Here is a 27,521-nt window from a genome sequence, read left to right on the forward strand (position 1 = left end):
TGTAATCATTCAAACAGCTTACCGTATCTCGCGAGAAACATTATCTAGAAATTTTAATAGACTCTATCAAAATAATCTGATTTGTTGACATGACATAGTTAATCACTCTAAATTAGAGTATATCATAATATTCAAATTTAATCATTATTTTACAGTTTTAAGTGATTAGTGAGTGTTATTTTGTTATTCAATTTGGTTTGTAAACAATCTAAATTATAACTTTTCTGTTTTTAAATATTTTAACTGAAAATTGGACCTGAATTCAAGTATATTAAACATAACCTACTTTTTGGACCATTTATAGTGTATAAATCAAAATTCGGGGAAGAAGCAGTTTTGGGCTGTGCCTGTTTGTCCTTCCCCAATCATTTTGAATAATTGTGCTCCGTTTATCATTAAATAAATAACGAGCGAAGCTCGGTGCCCCGAAATTATATATCAAGGAGAGTGATCTGTATTAAAAGTTCTACACCGGCAATACTTGATATGTACAATGCTTGATTCGATACAACAGTATTCATGTAGATAAGCTGATCACAGCGCAACGTAGAATGTTGAAAGTGGCAACAGAAGAGCAGTCGTCAAGTGGATTGGATACAGACGAGCGGCGTCACTCGACTGGCCGTTTCTGGTGACGTCACGTCCCGTCTCGGTCCCGTCCGACTCCCGCAGCGAGCCCTGTTGTCCCGTTGGCAGGTGCTGGCCTGGTTCTAGTAGTTCGTTCTCATCGTCGCCGAGAGCGGGCTTAGAATGTTTTGGCAGCTCCATTTCTGTAACAAGTCGATAGAAAAACATTACGTTTTAATTCGATAGAAACAGAAAATGTAATAAAACGAATCGATATTCTGGTAGTTCTGGTCGAACTTCTGGATATTCTGATGCTTGGGCTTCGAATGTTTCGGCAGCTCCATTTCTGAAACAGGCCAATGGCAAAACCGATCTTTAATATTCAACAGTCACAGAAAATGTTTAGAATCAGAAAATGTTCTGAAACAGATTTTGGTAGAGTCGAACGTCTCGGCAGCTGTATTTCTGGAACAGATCGATAAAAACAGAACATAATATTCTGTAAAACCGATAGATATTTGGAGCCAGAAAATGTTCTGAAACAGATCTATATTTCAGTCACAAGAAGGGGCTTGACTGGGGCTTGAAGGGCCCTTAACTTGACAACGTATCAAATATAATACGTTGCTTTCAATATTTTTTTTATTTTTTTCTGTACGGTATTTCATTTGGGAGCTGGCACAGTATCATATGTAATACGTTTCTCTACTCAGTGGGATAGTGCTGCCATCTGTTAGTGTTTGTTATAAACAACAGAGCTTGCTGGAAGCTTCAGTGTCAACAAAAATGTCTGCCAAGCGGAAAAACGTGTTGCGTGACAAGGTAAATTATTTTAAATTTCATTAGTTACACGTTTTATTTCAAGTTTAATTGATCAGAATTTGATCTACAAATGACAGAGATTGTATACATATGTTTAAATAAAAACTTCAATTGATTTTAGTATCATTTTTTGAAGATTGAAATTATCGTATCACCAGTAATACATTGCCAAGAGATGAGACACATAACTCCTTCAAGCATAGTATCACATTTGATACACTGCTCGACTCATAGATGATCACTTTCTTATTGCTATGTATCACTGATAATACATTGCTCAGTTCTATATAGCTTGAATATTTAAAGGAAAACTAATCTACAACCAAAATAAATTATAACTTGTATTAGAATTCACTCAATTATAATATCATAATGTGTTCATTCATGTTACAATTTATTCTAGATGTTGCTGACGATGATTTATTCTAGATAGACACTGTTACGAGCTGAGCCACCCAATCCTAGTTAGTTTAGTCTTATTGTATTGACATTTTGCATAATAATTTCCATGCATGGCAATACGTTGTTGATACAGTATGGATAGAATAGACTCAATTAATATTGTTTTATAATAGAAATTAGCCTAATAAAATCCATTTTTTTTGTTCCAGATTCCAGAAAGGAGAGTAGACTATATAATGTCTCTTGTTCCAAAAGCATTTGCTGATTCAGAGGCAGAAGAATCATCTGATGATGAAACAACATTGGCTGATGGTCCACAAAAGAATTTAGAAGAGCACAGTAGTCTCACCATCCTTGACCCAGTTGATGAACAGCTCATATTTGAAGACATTTCAGATGCTCCTATGGAGATATGGACATTGGATGTGAATCAATCAGGTACAGGCTCATCTCCAACTGCTGAAATGATGCATAGTGCGCTTCCTGGAGTATCCTGCAATTCACCTGCTACAACAGTACAATCACCATTATCTGTTGTCACAGATGAACAACAGTCCAGTAATAAAAGTGAGCAACCATCACCATCTGTTGATAGAGACGAACAACAACCTGGAGTGTCCAGAATCACGACTCCGCCTTCCAGAACAACACGTGCATCATCCATTGGAAGGACTTCCAAGGAGGGAAGGACACATTTGCAGAAAAGGATATCTCATCCAAAGACAGCAAAGAAACTGACTCAAAAACAATTCAAGTGAGTACAAAAAAAGAATTATCAATACAACACTCAACATTATTTTCTTTGCTGTTGATATATATATATATATATTTTTTTTGAACTGCAGTGGAAACAATAATATTGTACTATTATATACTTGGCCATTCACTTGTAATGTAGAAGCAGCCTTGTTTGACTAATAAAAAGAACAATCAATAATATTTCTGCAATACAAGTTATTGTTCATGTGTATAATATTATTGTTTTTTTCTGAGAATTTTACTAATAAAACAAATTGGATTAATTTGGAAAATTTACTGTTCATTTCAGGTGGAAAAAAACACACTTTGAAGGTGAAGCAGCCATTACTGATCCTGAGTTCACACATCCTGAGAGACATGAGACACTGTATCAATATTTTAAATATTTCTTTGATCATGCTCTTATTGATTTGATAGTAGAGAATACTAATTTTATACTCTACACAAGAGTCCGGTAAATGTCTAGGTATAAATAAGTATGATATAATGGATTTTCTGGCCATAGAGTTACTTATGGGGGTTGTCCAAATGCCCAGCTATACCGATTACTGGTCAGGTAATCTCAGATTTGATAAAATAGCCAATATAATGCCATTGAAACGATACCAAAGTATTAGGAGGTTTTTACATTTTGCTAATAATGAACACATGAATGATGATCGTTATTACAAGATTAGACCTGTACTAGAGCACCTAAGACAAAAATGCGTTTCATTAGAGCAGGAGAAAAAAAACTCTATTGATGAAATGATGATCCCCTATAAGGGTACCCGTGCTGGCTCTAGACGCCAGTACATGAAGAATAAGCCAACAAAGTGGGGATTCAAATTGTATGTCAGAGCCGGCATCTCTGGTATAATACATGACTTTATTATATATGGTGGGGATGATACATTTAGGAATAATGTGTTCACAGATGAGGTGCAGCAACTTGGTTTTGGTGCTAAAATAGTAGTTGCACTTTGTCAAAGTATTCACAATATGCCAGGATCTGTTGTGTACTTTGACAATTTTTTTACATCTCTTGAGTTAATGCACTACTTGCGATATGAGTTGAGAATTTTTAGCTTAGGAACAATTCGAACTAATCGCCTTCGAGGTTGTGAGCTTTTATCTGACAAGGAATTGAAAAAAAGGGCCGAGGTTCATTTGATTACCGTGTAGACAATGAGGAGAATGTCTCCATTGTAAAATGGTATGATAATAAACCTGTGCATTTATGTAGCACTTACATTGCTACTGAGCCAGTCAGTAAAATATCACGTTACTCAACTGAGCAAAAAAAAAACGCGTTGAGGTACCATGTCCACAAATTGTAAAAGACTACAATCAGCACATGGGAGGAGTTGACCTACCCGATATGCTGGTAGCTCTCTATCGTACAGGTCTAAGATCGCATAAGTGGTATTTGGGGATATTTTCACAGCTATTAGATATTAGTGTGAATAATTCTTGGCTGCTTTCTAGGAGATATCATGGTCTGCTGAAAATAGGCGGAAAGCATGTTATTTTGAAGGAATTTCGAACTTCAATTATTGCTCAAAGCTTGTTGCTTTATGGCAGACGCAAGAGAACTGCAAAAGTAGAGCAAGTACCACGGCCCGAAAAAATCATCAAGACTCCCAAAACTCTTAGGCCTTCACCAGATGTGCGATATGATTGTACAGATCATTTTCCAATTTTCGGTAAAAGGGGACGATGTATGCACTGCCCCACGGGACAAACAAATGCTATGTGCACAAAATGTCAACTTCGTTTGTGCTTCACTGGTGAGAGGAATTGTTTTCTACTATTCCATAAGGAAAAAGGAAATACAGGAAAGTAGATGTAAGTAATTGTATAAGATTGGTACCCTACAGTAATGTACTATTGTACTGTAAATAGCAGACTAGATTATAAGGTTTTAGATTATAAGGCTTTGCTTACTTAGTATGTAAATAATTCTATAAACATTTTTATTTTTTTTCATTACTATTACTATGTAATTTACATCATTAGCACTTAGTTCACTATATGACTGTTACCCAATAAATGTATCTTGATTTTTCAATGGCATAATAAGAGAGGGGGAGATACGAAATAAATTATTGTGAGAGTGTGCAAGGTGAGCACAGTAATATGAAATAATAAGAAATTAGATTAGATAACACTATAAGACTTTGATTACATACTTCTAAGCTGAGTAAATAATTCTACAAGTGTCTATAATTTTTATATTTCTTCATTACTATTTTACTAAATAATTCACAGCATTACCACTTAGTATATGCTAGCAATTAAATGTATATTTTGATTTCTAAATTGCATATTATTTTTCCAATACCCTGTATATCGTAGCTTGCAACTTGAATTTTTGGAAATTCACAATAAAAATTTATTTGTTATTAGAAGATAGTAAAAATATCTCTGCATTATCAGAATTATAACCATAAACCAAGTTACTATGGTAATAATACTAGTATTTAGTATTAGGTATTATTATGTTTGTCTATGGAATTACTAATGTAATTATTTGGTTTGTAATTTTTTATGAAACAGGCCCAAGGAATTGATAAGAAAATCATGATTATTGTAGAACAATATTCATGAAAAATTAAGATAACTATTTCAAAAAGTTTATGAATTTGATGACCAGGTAGAGTATCAAGAATTATACATGAGCATTAGAACCTTAGATGCTGCATACTTGGTAATGTATCACATGTAATACATACAAATTATAAGTTGAGGTACAAGGTACTTGGCATTGTATCACATATGATACATATCATAACTTTTTTTCTTATGATTTTTTTTTCAAAAAAATAGTTTTATCTCATCAAGGACATCTATAATAGATTATTCAAAGAAAAAAAAATCATCCCATCACGATATGTGTAGGTCTGCCAAGTTAAGGGTGGCATTAAGCCGCAGCGATTTCAAGCTTTCTCTCGATACCGAACAGTGATTAACGCGAGTGAATAACGCTATTGACAGTACAGACCTTCTTTTACCTCAATTTTTTTAATTAATTAAGAAGAATGAGACATAATAATAATATCGAGTGACCTGGCTGGCTCAGGTCTGGTGTCAGAGTTTTCAGGTCGCAACTGATCAATTTCAGGGCCTCTGACATGACCTAACGACTGCTTTTTAGGCAGCCGGGACCGACGGCTTAACGTGTCCATCCGAAACACGGGAGTGGCCCGAGATAAATATCTTGCCCGGGCCGGGATTTGAACCCGGGCCTCTGAGTCATAAAGCCAGCATCTGATCCACTCGACTACGGCAACAGAAGAATGAGACAATAAAAGAAGAAGTGGTGCTAGTGTGTGTATTGACTTATTTGTAGACTATATTCAAGTATAAGTAGTATATTCAAGAGCTGCAATAAGCCAATTACAATCTGATATTTAAATGTTAATAAGGAAAAAACGTCTTTTGAATTCTATTCCGTTGATTTTGCTAGTTTGAAAAAATCTCACTCAATATTTGACATTGTTCTCTCAAAGTTAAGAATACAGCTTTTTCTCATAAATTCAGAATAAATATATAAATAGTAATTCAAATATTCATGTTCTGAGTTTTGTTGACAAATATTGGAAGTTCGCGATTATTTTCAGTGTATTCAACCTAGATTCCATAAAAAACCGTTTAGATCAAAACAATAATAAAATTTGATTGATCCTTGAAGGTCTATAATGATAATATTAGATTGAGTCTGTTCCTAGCAACAGGGGTGCCCAGCCCCCCCAAGGCCAATGGCGCATGCCCCCCCCCAATTCAAGTGTAATGCCCCCCCCAATCCATGTGTAATGACCCCCCCCCCCAAAGTACCCCAACTCCCAACTCTTTAGTTTTTAACATTAGTGAGTGTATGACAATAAAATTCACATCTTAAGGTGCTTACAGATATACGCGCCGCGAACATGAGCAATTCACTTTTAATCAGCTGATGCCAAGCTTTTTATATCTGTATATTACCGTTTCTGTAAAAATACAGATATAATCAGCTGATTAAAAGTGAATTGCTCATGTTCGCGGCGCGTATATCTGTACGCACCTCTACATTCGAATCTTCCAAAGGACATTATTTACATTTGGTCTTGTGAGGAATTCTTTCTGTTTTCATAATATTGTAAAAATATATACCATCGTTTCTTATCTCTTTAAAATAGAAATAAAGTATCTTTTTGATATTATTTTTGAGACTAGCAGTGCACCCGTTCTTGTTCGGGAGGACTAGAAAGAACTTCATTACATCAGGAAAAACTACATGACACATATTCTAATAGGATATTAAAAGATAAGTAAGGGAGGCTTTGCTTTTTAAATGTTAAGGTTATTTATAAAAAGTTGAATAATAATATCATTGATAATTCTTTATTGCAAAAGAATATTGCATAACAATCTTTGTAAACATTCATACAAATTTGGAACTATTTTATTCATACAATATTTTATAATGTCGGCAAGTTTAGGTATTCTAAATCCTATACTATTAAACGAGCAATTACTGTTTAGATGTTTTGATGTTTAAATTTTTAGATGTTTATATGTTTGTATTTCACCGGATCTCGAAAACGGCTCTAACGATTCTCACGAAATTCAGAACATAGTAGGTTTATAATATGAAAATTCGATTACACTAGGTCTCATCCCTGGGGAAACTCGCTGAAGGAAATTAAAAAAATTTATTCATCCTTGAAAAAACAGGTGATAATTTCGGCGTCTGTTGATGAAGGAAGTGATTGAGCCAGTTGTACAAAAGCCGGTTAAATTTTAATCCTGATTAATTCCAGTAGAACCAATCGGATAAGCTATCTTTTTGAGATTGTCTTCTGTGATTTGATTCACGTGACATGAATCAGGATTAAAATTTAACATGCTTTTGTGAGAGAAATTTTTGCATTCCTCTGCGAATTAATCTCAATCCACTGTGATTAGATAGAACCTTTCTGTATGAACTACTTTATTATAATTTCTTCTTTCGTAATATTTTTTATATACTTTTGTAGGTACTCTAGAGCGGAGCTCGGTGCCCCGATATTTATCATGAATTGGAATAGGTTGTCACTGATGTTGTGTTGTTGGTAGTATTTACTTTTTAACATTACAGGAGTAAATAACACAAGTCGAACAAAATGTATCTTTAAATGGTTTGGTTTTTGGAATAAAGATATCATCTGAACAAGTACATTTTGTAAATTCTATCTATTAATACCAAATATCGGGGCACCGAGCTTTGCTCGTTATTTATTTATTGATAAACAGATTTATTTCATTGATAATCATTTCTTTAAAATGATTGGGGAAGTACTAACAGACACAGCCCAAAATTGTTACTTACCCGAATTTTGATTTATTCACTACGAAAAATATATTTCGTCTGTGATTTATTCACAGACGAGATCATCATCTGTTTTTCCAAGGATGAATTATCCTCTTCAGAGAGTTTTCTCAGGGATGAGACCTAGTGCAATCGAATTTTGATATCATAAATCTACTATATTCCGAATTTCGTGAAAATCGTTAGAGCCGTTTCCGAGATCCGTTGAACATAAATAACCAGATAGCCAGATAACCAGATATAGAAATAGAAAAATATAAACAGATATACATAAATTACTCGCTATTATAATATGATAACAACTTATAGTCCAGTCAAATGGTCGTTTTTCAGGAAACAGCCCCGAAATAATTTTTTTCGATGGTTCTATATATTTTTGGGGCGCTGAATTCTAATCTGAAATTTGCTGACACACCAGAAGGCGACTTCACCCCAAAATTTTCGATTTTTTCAAGTTTTCCATTTAATCTCGACAACCTTGAATTTTTCGAGAAAAAGCATTCTCTATATAATATTAAAGATAATAAATTTCCAATGAATTGAGTGGTCGCGCAGGACTACTTTTTGGATTTTATATCTGAAGTGTTCCACAAGATACGCAACTTTGAATGTTCGAGAAATTTGTGATATTTTCCCCATTCTCACAGTCTCGCATATGCAACGTTGCGTATCTTGTGGAACACTTCAGATGCAAAATCCAAAAAGTGGTCGAGGTTGTGATGAATTTTCTCCTCTTTTCACTCCCATGAAATATACTTTTGTTTTCAATACCGTTCAAAAGTTACAGCCAATTGAATGATGATCTTTATTCTCTCATTTTTTTGCGATTTTACTGTTAATTAAGAGTCTCTAAAATGAGTACAATGCATGATAGAAACTTGCGATTGGTCTTAAATGAGAGAAAATTTCATGCTCTATAAGCTGAGGTACCCTAAATTTATATTGCATTACTGTTTATATCGAAAAACTGTCGAGACTGTGAAAATGAGAAAAATATCGCATATTTCTTGCAACAGCAAGGAAACTCAAACACAGGACCATTAAAAATTAAAATGAAGCAAAGGAAATCAGAATAATAGTGGATGATGAAGTTATAATTTATTTTTGTCAAAGATTCACCTTCAAACTCATAGGCTTAAAATTACTAAAATTCCTGCATACAAAATATTATCAATTGTGCTTATGCTTTATATTGAGTTACACTTAGCATAATATAACATTGTAAAGGTGGGAGAAATTAACTACATTAGGATATCTCTATTTAATACCTTGATTTTTTAATCATAATTCAAAATGTTGACATAAAATATACAAAAAATCATGCCCCCCCCAAAAATGTTGATGGCGCAAATTGCGCCATGCCCCCCCCCCTTGTGGGCACCCCTGCCTAGCAATAAATATCACAGGAATAATGTGATGATATGTGGTGAATTAGCGAGAAGATGTAGGGGAAACATCAAGTGATAGATCAAAGTTCTGTTATGTTTATCTTGGAAAGTTTGAAACCCAACCAAGTATGGAAATGCGTCAGAGAGATGAACATTCCAGGAGACGTTGTAACGAGAAATACAACCGAAGAACAATAATATTGTACATGCTGGAATATGAACATCCTTTATTATTGTTCTAAGTTTGAGTTGGGCAGGTCGAGAGCCGAAAGTCAACAGCAGAGCAAATATTAGCTTGTCTGCCAGGTCTGGTATTAGGAGGTACCTGGGAGTTTCCTCCCAGCAAACCATGACCGTGTTATGACACTTCTAACTTACTCATTCACCTCCTTCCCTATCTCTGTTCATCAGGATCTCCCTTCACTAATTTCATTTCACTCACTCAACCAGGGAAGCAGCTTGTCTACTTCAGCTCATATCGACTGAATTTGATAAAGTTCTGCCACTCATGAAAAATTGAACTCAAAATAGAATCCACACATTCTCGTAATTCTCTGGATGAGATTCGAGATTCTGTGTGGGTAATGCTATAGAGAAAAAGTAGATATCCGATGGAATATTATGTCATTTACGTTCGAAATTTCAAGCCGATTTTTTTTTTCAACTCAAACCGATAACATGTATTGTATTTGCATAATTATAAAAAAATAAATAACTGTCGACTAATATCTATTCTCACTGCTTTGGCTGGGCGAAAGTGTAAGAATGGCACAGTGTCAGAGGCCATCAGCCTCACATAGCTTCACGAAAACGAACTACTACGACTATCGGCTTGGGTCAACAGTCAAATTTAAAAAATGAACACCATGGGATATCTTCTTATCCTATCTTTTCTATATCCAAGTAATAATCGTATACTGAAAATCCTGGAGATCGTATGAAGCGTCATTTCAGACTTGGATGATCTTCGAAAGATAAGTAGAATTCAATTCAGTCGAGTAACCGAGCACTATGGATAATTTATTATCATCACTTCAGTGGAGTTTCAGAATTCACCCTTCACTAGCAATGACCAATCAAATAATCCTATTCTGTATTCAGAATATCTCACTTGTAAATTGTATTTCGGAGGGATCATTCCTTGTCTAACATGTTTTCAATAAGATTCAAGGATCAATGATTTGGGATGGATGCTGCATAACTTTATGAATGGTCCATGGTAAAATATTACCATCACATTTCGTCAAATTCATCTATTTATTTATCTTTTTATCAATTTATCCATCTATTTATTCATCTTTTTATTTATTTATTCAACAATGACAAAACAACTTAATCATGAAATGATTGGATAAGGAAAAACAGGCTTATAGTAGGGCTTAAAGCCCTAACGTAAAATTCACGTTATAAATTCAGCACCATTGGTTTGCTACCGTATCTGTCATTAAAACTGGAAACTTGAAAATGACCAATGGTCGAAACTAGTTGATAAAATATTTCAAAGTTTTTAATAATAAAGGGTACTACAAGTTTTCATATTGTTTTCATTAATTTCTATCAGTCATTATACAAAGCAGATCTATCTACCCTTCTCTACCTCTGCACAGCTGCCAAATCGTTCACAGGCTACAATTAAATTTAATGAATTACCAAAATTCCAATCTCGATTATCATGAAAACGCATTATCAATCAGAAATGATTATTATTCCATATTTGATGTATAATTGACCAAGAACCAACTATGTATATCAGATCAAATAAAGAAACACCGTTATAACTTGATTCACAGCTATGCAATATACATAGCGCTGGAAACGGAAAAGTGGCAACATTGCGTACCAATCATTTCCAATGATTTTATAACGTAAACCTCACCATAGTCTGCAAGACTAGACTTCAATCGCTTCAATAAAAATCATTTTTTGGGAAAGGTGCTGAAATGTTTAATATAGAATCGTATAGTAAAATACTGAAACAACTCCAAAATATGCATGCAAGACTTCATAATATTCATGAATTTCAAAGGGAATTGAGATGCGAATTGAATTGTGAGAATGAGTTGAAATGTATTGGATTGAATGAATCGAGGCCACAAACTTAATCCTCCAGTAATAGTGAATTAATTTATTTATTAATCTGTGGATACAATAATTAAATCGGTCTGAAGAGAAAGGGAACATGTCAAAAATCAGAATTTTTCAGGAAAGAGAAGAAACTGAATACAGATAAAAGTATTGATAATTTCAAGATTGTTTTTTGTCATTGGGGTGCAAACTCTTTTAAGACAGCAATTCAAATCCAGTATAACAACTATATAAGATTCACCCCTTAAAATTGAGTATCTTGTTAACTTCCTATTGCTCATGATGATATTATAAATTATCACTCTTCAACTTTTACTGTAAACACCTCAACCGAAAGCAATCTAACCACAAAGCAACGCGTGAATCAAAGATAACCTAACAATAGCATAAAAATCACAACTGACAAACAGCTAATTTCCGAATGTTCGGCGTTGAAAAGGAACATGTGTGTCATGACTATAGTTCCCTTTCACTTCAGTACAGCAAAAATACGATATCTGTTTCTCCTATAAAGAGAATGCTGACATGTTCCCTTTCAACTCCAATCGATGTATCCCACAGTGAACAACTCATTTCAACCATAAAAAAATGAAAAATTTTGACATTTTCCCTTTCTCCTCAGGCCGATTCATTTGCAAATCATATGAATATGATTGGGAAAGAATAACAGGCATTGGCGCATTGCCCAAAACTATTCTATTCTCAAATGTTGATACTATAATAAGTCCAGAGAGAGGAAGAGAGAGAGAGAGAGAGAGAGAGAGAGAGAGAGAGAGAGAGAAAATGCCTTTATTCAATATAAATAAAAATAATAAGACTACAATCATGTTACAAAATAAACAATTAAAAATTATATAATTAAGATAATGATTGTGCTAAATAAAAAACATGAGACAAAAAACTTGACATAACCATAAAGGTTGTCTGCCAGAGTTGGTAGGCCCATTCTACAAAAACAAAAGAAATTCGAAATTTTGTGAAAACAATTATTATTGGAAACCAAACAAACAAAAAAAAGAACCTGCTACATAAAGAACAAATACATCAATAAAGCTGAACAAAATGAAATAAATACTACTATAATGCCTCAGTAATTTTCCTTTTTATACTTAATAATTAAACTCCCTAATCATTTATTTCTAATACTAACTGCCATCATCTCTATATCATTTAATACATTCTCCCCCAGGAACATTTTACGTAACCCCACTAAAACAGGACATACCCCTAGGAAATGCTTTTTGTCTTCTCTTTGCCTCAAATTACACATAGAGCAGAGCCATTGAGATTCTTCCCTCCCGCGCCGGGAGGGAAGAATAAGTCCAAACATAGGTTATGTTCTCACGGCTGAAAGTTAAAGTTCAATTTTCGTCCAAAAATATATATGAGATAAAAAATTTGGGAGTATTAAAACACCATAGAAAATGGAAATAGATTTAAAACATCATGAAATATGAAATGAATAATAGCACTTACCATAGAGGCGTATGTTCCCCTCAGCGTCACCAATTGAGTTTTTCGATATGCATTTATAGCCACCCAAATCAGACTTGTCCAGGTGTCTGATTGTTAAGCTCATCTGCACACTGTAGTAAGAGTTCGACGCCTCTGTCATCTCATACTTCTCATTGCTGATGATCATTTCACCTGTCAACAGAAAATGTCATAAAATTCTAATTTATAATCAACTAGCCGTCACGCTCGCTTCGCTTGCCATATCCGTCTAGCCAGGGGGCTCCGCCCCCTGGACCCCGACTGGATCGTCCAAGAATAAGATCAGCAGGCGAGCGAAGCGAGCATTTTTGAGCATTTTTATCTGGACGATCCAGTCGGGGATCCAGACTACACGTCTGGCTAAACGGATATGGCGAGCGAAGTGAGCCTGACTGCTAGTAATATAATATTTCCAGGATTGAAGTAGCAGTGCCCAATCAATTTTTCCGCGATAAATGCATTCAAATCTTCAACTTGGTGCCAACCTAACAAAGTCAACTCAACTTAATGCCAACCTGACTAAATTATTAATTTAGTTGCCAGTTAACAACTGTATCGAAGAGGTATCTAGATTATAGTTCTATAGTAACATATGATATGGAAATTTCAATTATAATTAAGAGATTGGGAGAAGAAGAATATACATGCTAAAAGACCAACTTCAAACCCTTAAAAAGAACCCTTAGAGTTAAAATATTGCCAAAAGATTTCTTAGTGCGCCTCTAAAGGGCCAACTGAACATACCTACCAAATTTGAACGTTTTTGGTCCGGTAGATTTTTAGTTATGCGAGTGAGTGAGTGAGTGAGTCAGTCAGTGAGTGAGTGCCATTTCGCTTTTATATATATATAGATAAATCGATAATCACCTGTCAGAAGAAAATTTTGTCAAATTTATATGAATTAATCTGAGCTACTGTTCCTCTTTCAAAAATGTTTTGAGATCAAATCAAGGCTTTTTACAAATGACAAAATATTCACAATCTTAGTAAGGAGGAGTCATAGATCATTGAAAACGGTGGACCTACTGTTTGCTGGAGAAAATTTCAATACTGAAACATCATCTGTGTCTTTCATCTATGATTAAATCTATGCTATAGTGAGGCCCACGTTATAATGACAGTGTTTGCTTGGCAACGGTATTGCTACCCTTGTCTATCATCCAACAGATAGTGCTATCTCTTTCTCGCTTTGCTCTGTTGCCAGATCGTTTCTCAACAAAGTAGAATTGATAATTAATCAACAGAATATTCCATCTTACTTATGAAATCATTGGAATCATTGGAAAATATAATATCTTTCTTGATAGAATATAATTGATTATTTCAAACGAGAATGCACAGTCAATATTACATCAATAAACCTGTATCAGCTACCGTCTATAGACGACATTGACAAGACAGAGGATCGGCAACGTTGTTCCCCTATCTTCCTCCACTGCCATTTTAACGTCGACCTAACTGTAGAGCTACTGTTCCTCTTTCAAAATGTTTTGGGATCGAATCAAGGCCTGTTCAATGACAGCTTATTCACAATCATAGAATGGACAAATCATCCATAGATCATTGAAAACTGTACTGTTTGCTGGAGAAAATTTCAATAATACTGAAGCATTTGTATCTATCATCTATGATAACATCTAACTCATGCTAGGTGTCAAATTATGTTTGCAAAAACAGAACTATATGATGGAAAGTACATGAGTGTGATATATACTATATTAAAGGAAAGAACTTGCTTATACACGTAGAGGATGGAAAAATTATGTTAAACGCATCATCACGTCTGATCTTCTCGACTGAGATTTTTTATATAGATTCTTAATTAACCGAGGATCGTTATAGGTCTATTTTGATCTCTCCAAGACATCAAGTTCTTAGTTCGTCAAGTTTTAGAATAAATCCTGCTATTTTAGTTACCTGCTATTCAGAAATATTATTAAATATTGCTGACACGATACCACCTTGTGAATTGGCAAAGTTTTCAATCTAAATGGATGAATCGAGTTATTTGCTGAGAGGTGAGGGCGAAAGTAATGTGTTGAAAGTTTGAGTGGATGAAGGGGGTTGTGAGGGTGGATAATGGTTGGGTTCTGGGTTGTGTAGAGAGGATGAGAGAATGGTAGCGTTCTGGGATGTCAAGACTACACCGAAGAGGAGGTGCTGGTGCCACAGGAATGATGCTGAAATCATGCAAATGGTCACCACTTGTTAGTTGCTGGCTCCAACATTCTGGGCTAAAATCAATAGCGCATCCTACAGTTTGTACGCCACTGATTAATATTGTGCCATTGGCTCATTACCACTCCAACACTGCTCCGTCGTCAACAGCCTTTTTGTATCAATATTGACCCGACAAACAATAATTATCAAATAATCAGCCAGCATTCAACAACTGCTGAAAATGGTGCGCGATGCTACTACTCATCAATAATTATTTCGACTCTGTTGCATTTCCCAATGCTGAAATAATGTTTCAAAAGTGCATCAATATTCGATTCTATGTTGCTGTCACAAAGGAGAAAAACCTGTTCGTGATAATTTGTCCACAAATGCTATTGATGCAAGATATCTCTTATTATTATTATTATTTTTTAATTTGTGATGAAGAAACAAAATTCGTAGGCTTCTCTAAATATTTCGCCAACTGGAATAACCAGCAAGATAATAATATTTGAGTTCGGAATAACTTAGAATGAATTCACTTCTTATGTTATCAACATGTCATAGTTTCCAAAAACATGTGATCATTATCAAAGAGAAAAGTAAATTATAAACTAGATTTATCCATTCATTCAGGTCTTCCCTTATCTTTGTTATAATTTACCCACTAGTTGATTGTTACTGGCCTTACAAATCATGTTATACTTACATTTAACAAAGCTCATCGACATCAAGTGTTGACATAGCAGTTTTTCATGGATCAAAAAGTTGAGATCCTCACTATTCTATTGAAACATTCTAACTGGAAAATAAATTCTGGCAAATCCCAAAGACTATAGTCCGTACAAAATTACTTTTAATTTGGAGGAATATGCTGCGCAGAGAAATGGAGGGAGATCAGCCAATTACAGTGATGGATAGAATCATAGATAGAAACGCAGATGCCAATTTTTCTACTAGACTCAGTCGTCTGTCTGCTTTCTGACAGTAAACTTTGCTTGTACAGCATGAGCATATGAACAGTCACTAGAAGTTAGAGAACGCTGACTGGTTCGGCAACATCACGCCTCTTCATTCCTACCGCTGTATGCTTTCTCTGTTGCGCATGTTCCTCCCAAGTGAATAGTAATTCCGTACAGACTATAGTCATCTTTGCATACGGAGAGATCTCTGCGGACGAACTGTGGTTTAGTATTTCTCAAGACAATAATAATTGGATTATAATATTATTCATTTAATTGTCATCATCTAGTGGAATACAACCTCTTCTCTCTGATGAGAAAGATAAAGAATTAAGAGTCAATTCCACTCAAAATCATTTGAAGGATGAAAGAACTACGTGTTGCAATCTTGCGATTCCATTCGAAGTGAATGTTGATAGGAAATGACATTGAGTAATACGGCAAGGCAGAACATCCGAAAGGATCTCTCTGCCGATAAACGCCATAAGAATAAATAATTGAGTTGCAGCTGCTTATATGCTTCTACATTCATAATGGAAAGGATCGAAATTTGAAGGTTCCTGAGACACAATGGGGGAATAATATCCTCAATCTCCTCCCATCGAATTATATGTAATAGATAATCTGATTCCCATGAACGGGTAGTTGTTGCTAGTGATTGAAATATTCAATCCATAACAAACTTGAAAGCTCAATTTTTCGAAGTATTTTGAGCAGGGTGAGATTTAGCAGACATGATTTATTTTGCCGGTAGCTGAATGTAGTTATCCAGGCTCGATCAATTTATACTTGTATACACAGTAATAGAAAAAGAGAGACCTGTTATCGGACTGCGATAGTTATCCAGGATAACAATAGCGATTATTGTTGCGGGTCAAGAGTAGTGGTTGGTGAGTTATGAGAGATCTCTATCCTGCTAAAGAGAGCTGGAAAGATGAATGGAATCTGAGTGAGTGTTTCAGTGCTCTGATCAAAAACGCGAGACGCTTTCCTGCGTTCAATGTCCCACTCCAGCACAGAACTTTTATGTGAACTTCACACAACGTATTCGGCAAACTTTACAAATGACAGCAATCGACACGATACCATTGGAGGTGTATTTTTCTCTACCACTCTCTTATTTGGTAGAGAGTTAGTGGGAAGGATATTCTGAATATTCTTTCCGAAGAATAGACATTGATATGTCCAAAGCTCCGCCAAATTATGAAGATGCATAACAATATTATCTTTAGTTTTTACAAATTGCTTTTTTCGTATCATATACAGTCCAATAATTATTTTCATAGTCTATATTATGTAAATTCATCTATATTTTTTCTGTATTGGAAGCTATTTTATATAAGTGTATAAGCCAGTATACATTGCAATCTACATGAATATAGTACTCAATCAATCAATCAATCAATTCTCACAATTCCCACCTTTTTCTTCTCTAAGTACCGTCTCCATTTCGGAGGTCGGCAATTTTTACCTTGTTCACAGCCGCTCTAAATAGGTCATTGGTTGTGCAATTAAACGCTCCCCTTAGGTTTCTCAACCGAGATATTCTTCCACGTCCCACCGAGCGCTTACCAACCTATTATACCTTGGATTATGAGGTGCAGAATCATGTACTTGGGTCCTCTCATAATGTGTCCAAGGTATGCAAACTCTCGTATTTTAATGTCACGCACAATCTCCAGTTGCTTACCGATTCTTCTGAGATCTTCTACGTTCGTGACTCTATCTGTCCACGATATACGGAGTATACGCCGGTAGCTCCACATTTCAAATGCTTGGAGTCCGGTCTCACATTCCCTATTTAGTGTTCATGCTTCCAACCCATACAAGAGAACAGGGAACACATAGCAACTCAAGAGACGGGTCCTAACCTCAAGAGACAAGTCACGAGCCGAACGTAGATTTCTCATTTTCACAAAGGCAGCTCTGGCCTTTTCAATTCTAATTTTTATTTCTGGCATGTGATAACCTGGTGATCCATTACAGAATTATTTTCGCTCTCTTCCTACTTGATAGATCCGTCCCGTTAAATTTATCATGAATTTTTCATGTACGAAAGCTATACATGTCATTTCATAATGGAAACTACTTTAAAAAATTCTCAGAGTTTATTATTTCAAATATCTCGCACATTCTCCTATTATATTGAGCGAGCAATTTATGTATGTCTGTTTATTTTATTTTCATATCTGGTTATTTATGTTCAACGGATCTCGAAAACGGCTCTAACGTTTTTCAAGAAATTCGGAACATAGTAGGTTTATGATACAAAAACTCGATTGCACTATGTCTCATCCTTGGGAAAACTTGCTGAAGGACATTGAAAGGATAATTCATCCTTGGAAGTACAGATGATAATCTCGTCGTCTGTCGATAACAGAAGATGCGTGTGCCTGTGTGGGAGATCAGCTGTGTAATCATTCAATCAGCTTACTGTATCTCGCGAGAAATATTATCTAGAAATTTTATTAAAATGATCTGATTTGTTGACATGGATTATCACTCTAAATTACTGTTGAATCAATCAGCTCATCTCACCAGAAGTATTATCTAGAAATTTTAATCGACTTGATCAAAATAATCTGATTTGTTGACATGACATGGTATATCATTCTAAATTAGATTATATTGTAATTATTTTCAAAGTAAACAGTTTTACAGTTTTAAGTGATTAGTGAGTGTTATTTTGTTATTCAATTTGGTTTGTAAAAAATCTAAATTAGAACTTTTCTGTTTTCAAATATTTTGACTGAAAATCGGACCTGAATTCAAGTGTATGAAACATTACCCACTTTTTGGACCATTTATAGTGTATAAATCAAAATTCGGGAAAGAAACAGTTTTGGGCTGTGCTTGTTTGTCCTTCCTCAATCATTTTGAAGAATTGTGTTCTGTTTATCAATAAATAAGTAACGAGCACAGCTCGATGCACCGATATTAAGTATTGATACAATAAATGAAAATCTAGATTCAATTAATTGATTTTCTGAATCTACGCTCCACTCTGAATCTGGTTCTGGGATTGCAGAAAATTAACAGGAACCAACAGGCAAGCGTTATTAAACAGTCATGCGAGAATACTAGAATGAAGTCAACGTTAGGATGGCAGTATTTATATTGATTAACATTGGTGTTCTTATCCTTGTGTAGCCTATCATTCGACAAAGCAGGTAGCGCTATTCTTTTCTGGCTCCGCAACGTTGCCAGATTGCTTTTCAACATCTTGGAGACGTAATTATCAACAGAATGTACAATTTCAATAATAAAAATGTATTATTCAATTATTGAAGACTAACTTTTCTTGGCGAAGAAAATATAATTGATTATTCTAAATATGAATGCACAGTTAATATTTAACTTTTCTCAAATATCAAATTTAATGATTTTCAATTTTTTTACTATCAACTTTTTACCGCTATCGGCTAGCCTGCATAAAAGGCAGTGAGTGACAGAGCAGAGAATCGACAATGCTGTTCACCTATCTTCCTTCACTGTTATTATAACGTGAACCTCACTATACAGCAATCTGTAGCGAGCTGCAGACTCGAATTATTCGAAAAGAGAGTAAAAACAGACCACGTTGATGGGGATCAACTTGAAACTAATTACCTGTCTCTCTGGTCCAATAGTTGATAGCTTTTGGCGAGGCCTCCACGTGGCAATGCAGTGTGACATCTGTGTTGGTGGGTGCACCAACTAGCTGATTGGGCACTTGAATCAACGGGTGAACTGCAACAAAAAAAACGACAAGTTGAATCTACGGAAGTACTGCAACAATAAAACAAGATGAATCAACTGGTGAACTGCAACAAGAAAACAAGTTGAATCAACGGATGAACTGCAACAGAAAAACGACAAGCTGTTAATCTGTCATTGCAATAATAATTGAATTAGAGCCTCCAAGCGAGAGAGTGATTGAGAGAATCATCCAGCCATCAGAAAACGATTAGAAGGTCAGTTGGCCTTCCCATCAGTTTCATTTTCAAGAAAAAATTAATGCATGGTTGAAAATGAAACTGATGTGGAAGTCAACATAAGAGTCTGACCCTGTCTTTGAATAGAAAGAAAATAATTAATTCTGTGAATAGTTCGAATAAAATAGTCAAAAGTGACATCGAGAGGGGAAGTTCGGCTTCAAATTTAGTGGTTCTATGACGAATTCCTCTCAAACTTAGAGTTTGATAACTTGATATGGAAAAAATTAATTTTCATGATTGACGTGGGTTATCATGTGAAACAACCGTTTCATCTTGGTACAGAAAATATATGATCATCACAGACTTTTTCGAGTGTAAATGATCTACCATAATGAATTAAAATTATTGTAACGTCCCTACTCTTCATAAAGATCACATTGGGTAGTAAATAGGGATATAATTTCTAATTTCCTACTGAACTGGTGAACTCATAGGCCCATTTTTATTTGTATTAATCAATTGTTTCTGATTTTAATGATTGAAACCAATTTATTCAATTTCCCAGACATAACCTACCTACATAACCAAATACAAAAGTCCTATGAGATGGACACAGTAATGGTGCGAGATTTCAAAGCTAAAGGTTTCGCGTCTGATGCCAGCCGGAGTTGATATTTCTTGTATACAGATTTTCAACTTTAAATTCATCCATGCAATTTTGTAATGATTGACCATTGCGGAGCACGGGTTACAACTATTGATTATATGATTTATCTAGCCACCATACAAGAACTAGTAAGCCACTCACCTCCTCTCACTCCACTCTGAGAGAGAGAGTGAATGAGTGAGAGTTTGTAGAGAGAACGGGAATGATACAGAATGCCAAAATCATAATGCAATAATAATGGACCAATGACAGCAAGCCACGCCTCCCAGGTCCCCATACTCTCTTCTGATTGGTGGATTGGACGCCTACTGGTGTAGTTCTCTATTCTGCCGGTAGGTGTCACCTGTTACTGGGTCACCTGTTCACTCCAAAAAATCTCATTCTATCTTCTTTCACTCTTCAGAAATACTGATATATGATCCACCTATTATATATATTTTTCTAAAAGATGGTTTTTTTTATTGATTCCTTTGAATGTTCTTAGGTATTCTATTTATTCCTTCGACGTTTGTTGAAACACTTTCTTTTTTAATTATTATTTAACGACAATCCTAAATAAATGCTGTGAATCACCCCGAAGACTTCTGCTACTGCAGACATTGACAACAGGGTTAACAGCTAGATGGAAATTCGATGAAAACTACTGTTATATTAGGATTTTCGTTAAATAATAATTATATATTAATTAGCATTTGAATAAATGCATTCTTTATTTAATCCCATCTGTAACTTTCTTTTTTATTGTAATGAAGGATCAATGATTGATTGATTTAAGATAATGCAGTATAAATCCGATAATGGTTACAATACATTAAAAAAGGCTGTCAAACATATTCATCAATACTATAAAATGCTATGCTCTTGAGCCAATGTCAGTTCTCTATTTCAATTATCCTGATAATTCTCTTACTGTTCAAAAATTTCTGCATTCTATCAGCTATTGTCCATTCATGAAAATTTATAAATTATTTCTCGACTGAGAAAATCACGCATAATAATTTGCAAAAATGCAGCTGATCTTCTATCAACTGTTCTATTTTGATCTCTGGTAGGTATCAATCTACAATAGAATGTCTTTGGAATGATTTTTCCTCTCTTGATTATTGAGCCCATCTATAACATACATTTGGAGCCAATTTTTTTCTTGGTATGAAAAAGGACGATAAATTTAATTTTGTTGTCCAGAGAACTTGATCTGTGAAAAGGTTCTAAGAAAATGCATTCATAATTTGAAGCTGATTGACCAAAACGTACAAAAGTTATTGTGGAACATACAAACAAACAGACAGACAACGATTTAAGCCTTGAGTCGAAAGTGAGAACTCCCTGACGCTCGTTTAATAAAGTTAATAATTATAAAAGAAAATCCGAAGCTAAATGATGTAAATCCCCTGAAGACTTCTCCTACTGCAAATATTGACAACAGGGTCTACAGATAGATGGAAATTAGATGAGAGCTATGGGCTGGGAAATAATTTTTGGATAGTAGCAATCATATAAAATTTTCATCTAGCTGTTAACCCTGTTGTCAATATTTGCAGTAGCAGAAGTCTTCGGGCTGGCTCACAACATTTAGCTCTGGACTCTCGTTCAATAATAGCCATTTATTTAAGACCATATTATAATGTAAACATTAGAATATCACAAACAATCCCATAACAGGGGTTTCATTACAATGTAACAGGGGTATTATTCAAATGGATTTTGAGAACTATACTATAATAAGGACTTTATGCAACGACTTGAACATTATAGAACGTTTTTCGATGCTGGTGGCATCAACATTAAAACACGGTTACTGATGATGGCAGCAGGTTTCAGTCTATCAATATTCAGTTTGACAAGATTTAGATCCGTTTTCAGTACGTTAAGTTTTCAGTTTGTCCAGTTTTCTAATTGTCAGTATGTCAAGATTCAATCCGTCTAGTTTTCAGTATGTCAAGTTTTCAGTTCATCAAGTTAGTTCTCGCTCACTTGTGTCTTGACTTTCTCGCCCACATCCAACTCGTGCTTTGAAGATCTTTATAAAACTATTGTATAAACTACTATTATCGATTCGCATTTGAATGAATGCAGTTCCTTATCAATGTCCATCTATGATATACGTAATATATTAATCTATCTCACGTTTGTGAGATGAGAATCAGCAGGACATCTAAGATCATAGATTGAGGCTGGCTAAATTTAATGGAAAACCGGAGGTTGAGGAGTGAGGACTCATTCAAACATTGTATGGGTTGTGGGTGAAAGGTCTAATTGATGTTTGTCTAGTGCTCTGCACAGGTACATCTGCAATACACCTCTCATTCCAACTGGCTGCAGGCACTGGGTACTGCAGGTTATGAAATGTCATGCAATAACATGACTTATGCAACCGCATCTCACGGTTCTAATGATGTTGGCTCCGCTATTGCTCTACCTGCGCCAAACTAAGCAAGCACCGTCTCCCTTAAACCCTCATATATCAAATCCCTCACCCTTCACCTCCTAGTAAAAGTAAATTACTACTGAGATAGTGCTACTTATTCTATAATTGATTTACCTCATGAATTAAAACTCCCCTCATAACTGGGAAAATAATTTTCAAGTACCCATTATCACTCAATTGTTGGTTAATCTATTCCATAATTCAATTCAATTCAATTTTTATTCAATTCAATTTCAATTCACAATACAAAGCACAAGATACATAAACAACATATCTAAAAACAGATTTGTGAATATTTTCCCCACATAGACGGATCTGTGTGTGGGGAATGAGTAACAGTACAAGAAGTAGCCTAAAATAAAATAGTAATAAGTATAATGAATCAATGTTGATTCATCTCATGATAAATCTCTCAATTGATTCATCTCATGAATTATTATAAACTTCTCCAATAACTGGGGAAGTGATTCTAAAGCACCTATGAAGGAAATACTCTATTATTGATTGTTCACTTGAATCCCCACTCGAAAAATCAACAGCACTCATTGCAAAGTGAATCCATTCTCTTGCATTTCTGGAGGTACAATAATCCAAACCCTTTGTCCATGAATCAAGGATAATTCTGAAGTAGCAATGAACGAATTATTTCATTCTCGATTGTTCACTTCGATTTCCATCTCGTTTAAAATTTAACAGAAGTCATCATTGTGAACTGAATCCATTCTCCTGTATTCCTGGTTATACAATAATTCAAACACTCTGTCCATAAATAGGATAATTTTGAAGTAGCAATGAGCAAAGAATATTCTATTCTTGGTTGACTATTTGGAGTCCCACTTCAAAATTCAACAGCTCTCATCATTGCAAACTGATTCTATGCTATATTGGTTTATTTACTCTATGCTGATTCTAGTCTATATAAGTAGGAAATGATTCTAAAGTAGCAATAAACGAACTATTCTATCATTGTTTGTCAACTTGGATTCCCATCTCAAAATTCAACAGCTCTCATTATTGCAAAGTGAATCCATTGTCTTGCATTCCTGGTTGTAGAAAAATACAAAAGCTCTGTTCATAACTGGGAAATGATTTTGAAGTAGCAATAAACGAACTATTTTATTCTTGGTTGTCTACTTGGATTTTCACCTCAAAATCCAAAATCACTCATCATTTCAAACTCAATCCATTCTCTCGCATTCTTGGTTGTACAATCACTCAAGCACTTCACTGTCCCCATATCACATGTAATTAGCCTATAGTGAAGACCATGTTGTTATGATAGTATTTGTTTGGTGTTGCTATCCTTGTCTATCATTCGACAAAACAGATAGTGCTATCCTTCTCCAGCTCCGCAACCAGATGGTTTCTCAACAATATAGAAATATGACTGACTAGCCGGCAGGCTCGTTTCGTTCGCCATATCCGTCTAGACCTCAGCGGAACCTCTGTACCGAATTTGAACGTATTATGTCAATTTGATCTCGAAAAACACCTGTTACTATATCGGCGTATCTTTGGCGAACAAAATTTTCCACCTCAGCTAAACCTGTGTACTGAATATTTTTTAATATATTTCCATCAATTATTGGAAAAGGTGAGGAAACGCGGAAAAGCTGAGAAAACGCTAATTTTGGGCTTATCTTTGGCGTTATTTCAAATTCCTTCTAACACAACATTATTGCTTCTGTAGTGAATTTGAACATTTTCTGTTCATTTGTTCTCGATGAAGCTGAGAAAACGCTAAAAAACGCAGATTTTGGGCGTACCTTTGGAATTTTTTCCAAATCCGTTCTTATTGCGGCTCTAAAGAGCTAACTGAATACACCTACCAAATTTGAAATGTTATGTTATATTTTTATCATATGTCAGGACGATCCAGTCGGTGGTCCAGACTAAACGTCTGGCTAAACGGATATGGTGAGCGAAGCGAGCCTGACGGCTAGTAATATAATATTCCCAGGAATAGCTCTGATTGAAGAAGCAGTACCCAATCAATTTTTCCGCGATAAATCAGAACCTCCTAAATGGGTATTAGGAGTTCCTGGATGAATGCATTTCAATCTTCAACTTGGTGCCAACCTAACAAAGTCAACTCAACTTAATTCTCTCTCTAGATTATAGTTCTATATTAACATATGGTGTGGACACCAATTATTATTTTAAGATATTGGAGTAAGAAGAATATACATGCTAAAAGACGAACTTTAAACACTTAAAAACCACCCTTAGAGTTGAAATATCGCCAAAAGATTCCTTAGTGCGCCTCTAAAGGGCCAACTGAACATACCTACCAAATTTGAACGTTTTTGATCCGGTAGATTTCTAGTTCTGCGAGTGAGTGAGTGAGTCAGTCAGTCAGTCAGTGAGTGAGTGCCATTTCGCTTTTATATATAGATTGATTATTCTAAACAAGAATGAACAGTTGATATTAATATACATCCGATATATCAGTATCAGCTATCATCTATAGAAGGCAGTAGCAAGGCAGACGCTTTTCTGCTATTCTGCTATCTTCCTCCACTGCCATTCTAACGTGAACCTTACTAAAGAGAATCTGACCCTTTATCACTCGCCCGGGGCAAAGCATTCATATGATGTGAATTACTGTTTATTTGACTTGTGGATTGAGTTGGGTACATATCATACTCTCAGGCTGGAGGATAAATAGTGGAATCACAAGTCAGGAATAGATGTAGAATCTATTTACATTTTTGAGGTATACAATGAAAAAAGATCTGGTGTGAGGTACACTCACACAACTTTCCTTGCTCATATTTGAAACTGCGATCAGACTTCTATATATGTGTATATATAATTGTTCTTTTTCCTTTGTGTGAGTTGTGAAATTCGATGATTTTTACATTCCATGCCCTATTAGCATAGGTAAGGAAAGTAATGCTTTCCGAAAAAAATTGAGGTACCCCAATTTCTAAATTTCTATACGTTTCAAGGTCCCCTGAGTCCAAGAAAGTGGTTTTTGGGTATTGGTCTGTATGTGTGTGTATGTGTGTGTGTGTGTATGTGTGTGTGTGTGTGTGTGTGTGTGGTGTGTGTGTGTGTGTGTGTGTGTGTGTGTGTGTGGTGTGTGTGTGTGTGAGTGTGTGTGTGTGTGTATGAGTGTATGTGCGTCTGTGTACACGATATCTCATCTCCCAATTAACGGAATGACTTGAAATTTTGAACTTAAGGTCCTTCCCCTATAAGGATCCGACACGAACAATTTCGATGGAATGCAATTTAAGATGGCGGCTAAAATGGCTAAAATGTTGTCAAAAACAGGATTTTTCGTGATTTTCTCGAAAATGGCTTCAACGATTTTGATTAAAGTTATACCTTGAATAATCATCGATAAGCTCTATCAACTGCCACAAGTCCTATATCTGTGAAAATTTCAGGAGCTCCGCCCCATCTATGCAAAGTTTGATTTCAGATTCTCCATTATCAGGATTCAGATACAATTTAAACAAAAAATTTTGAGTGCAAAAGATTGAGCATGAGAATCTCAATTAGTAACATTTTCACCTAAAATTAGAAATAAGCTCGAAATTCGAGAAAATGTGATTATCCAATTGCAAACTGTTGGCAACTCTTGATTCTATTAAATGATTCACTATGAAGAGATAGCAGACCTCGTGTGTCTCCAGCGTTATTGCCCTGTCACCAGCTGGCAAAAATCTTTGAATAGTAGATTTGAGATGCGCGGGAACACTAGCGTCATAACGGCATAATTTTCATAACGGCAAGGAAAGTTGTGTGAGTGCGCCACACCAGATTTATTTTCAGTCGTCATTTTTTTAAAGTCGTTGAAACAGCTCTTCTACAGATGAAATATCTCGACTATGTGTTCTTTTTATGAACTGCGCTACCTACCTATCTCATGCGCGAGAAGGGTGTTACTAAGTCCATTTCTCAAGGATGGGGTAGACCCCCCATTAGTTTCCCAGAAAGGAGACTCATGCCAGTTGATGGAGCTGATGAATAACTATACAGGATATGAATTTGAAAAAAATCGGTCAAGTTATTTTTGAGAAAATCGTAAAAAACAGGGTTTTTTAGTAACTATCCGCCATTTTTTCCGCCATTTTGAATTCAATCTTATTGAATTTCTCATTGTCGGATCCTCATGGTATAAGGACCTTAAGTTTAAAATTTCAAGTAAATCGGTTGATTAGGAATGGAGTTCGTGTTCACAGACACACACACACACACACACTCACACACACACACACACACACACACACACACACACACCACACACACACACACACACACACACACACACACACACACCACACACACACACACACACACACACACACACACCACACACACACACACACACACACACACACACACACACACACACACACACACACACACACACCACACCACACACACACACACACCACACACCACACACACACACCACACACACACACACCACACACACACACACATACACACACAGACCACCACCCAAAAATCATGTTTTTGGACTTAGGGTACCTTGAAATGTATAGAAAACATGGAATTAGGGTACC

The 27,521-nt window shown here is 35.4% G+C and overlaps 1 protein-coding gene across 5 annotated transcripts in view; it reads right to left on the reverse strand.

Moving 5' to 3' along the window:
* Positions 1 to 302: 302 nt before the first annotated feature.
* Positions 303 to 27,521, reverse strand: part of LOC111053516 (lachesin) — a 338,283-nt gene continuing 311,064 nt past the window's right edge. For 4 of the 5 annotated variants that reach the window (XM_039420759.1, XM_039420758.1, XM_039420761.1 and 1 more), the window contains 3 exons: positions 19,578 to 19,697; positions 12,829 to 12,999; positions 420 to 770 (listed from right to left, as the gene is read on the reverse strand). In XM_039420759.1, the coding sequence (XP_039276693.1) occupies positions 535 to 770; positions 12,829 to 12,999; positions 19,578 to 19,697 (527 nt within the window). In that variant the 3' untranslated portion in view covers positions 420 to 534. Of the gene's footprint in view, positions 771 to 12,828; positions 13,000 to 19,577; positions 19,698 to 27,521 lie in introns of all 5 variants that reach the window. The other variant, XM_039420756.1, reaches the window with a different exon arrangement.

The sequence above is a fragment of the Nilaparvata lugens genome, chromosome 2 (genome assembly GCF_014356525.2).
Source record: "Nilaparvata lugens isolate BPH chromosome 2, ASM1435652v1, whole genome shotgun sequence".
Classification (NCBI taxonomy): domain Eukaryota; kingdom Metazoa; phylum Arthropoda; class Insecta; order Hemiptera; family Delphacidae; genus Nilaparvata; species Nilaparvata lugens.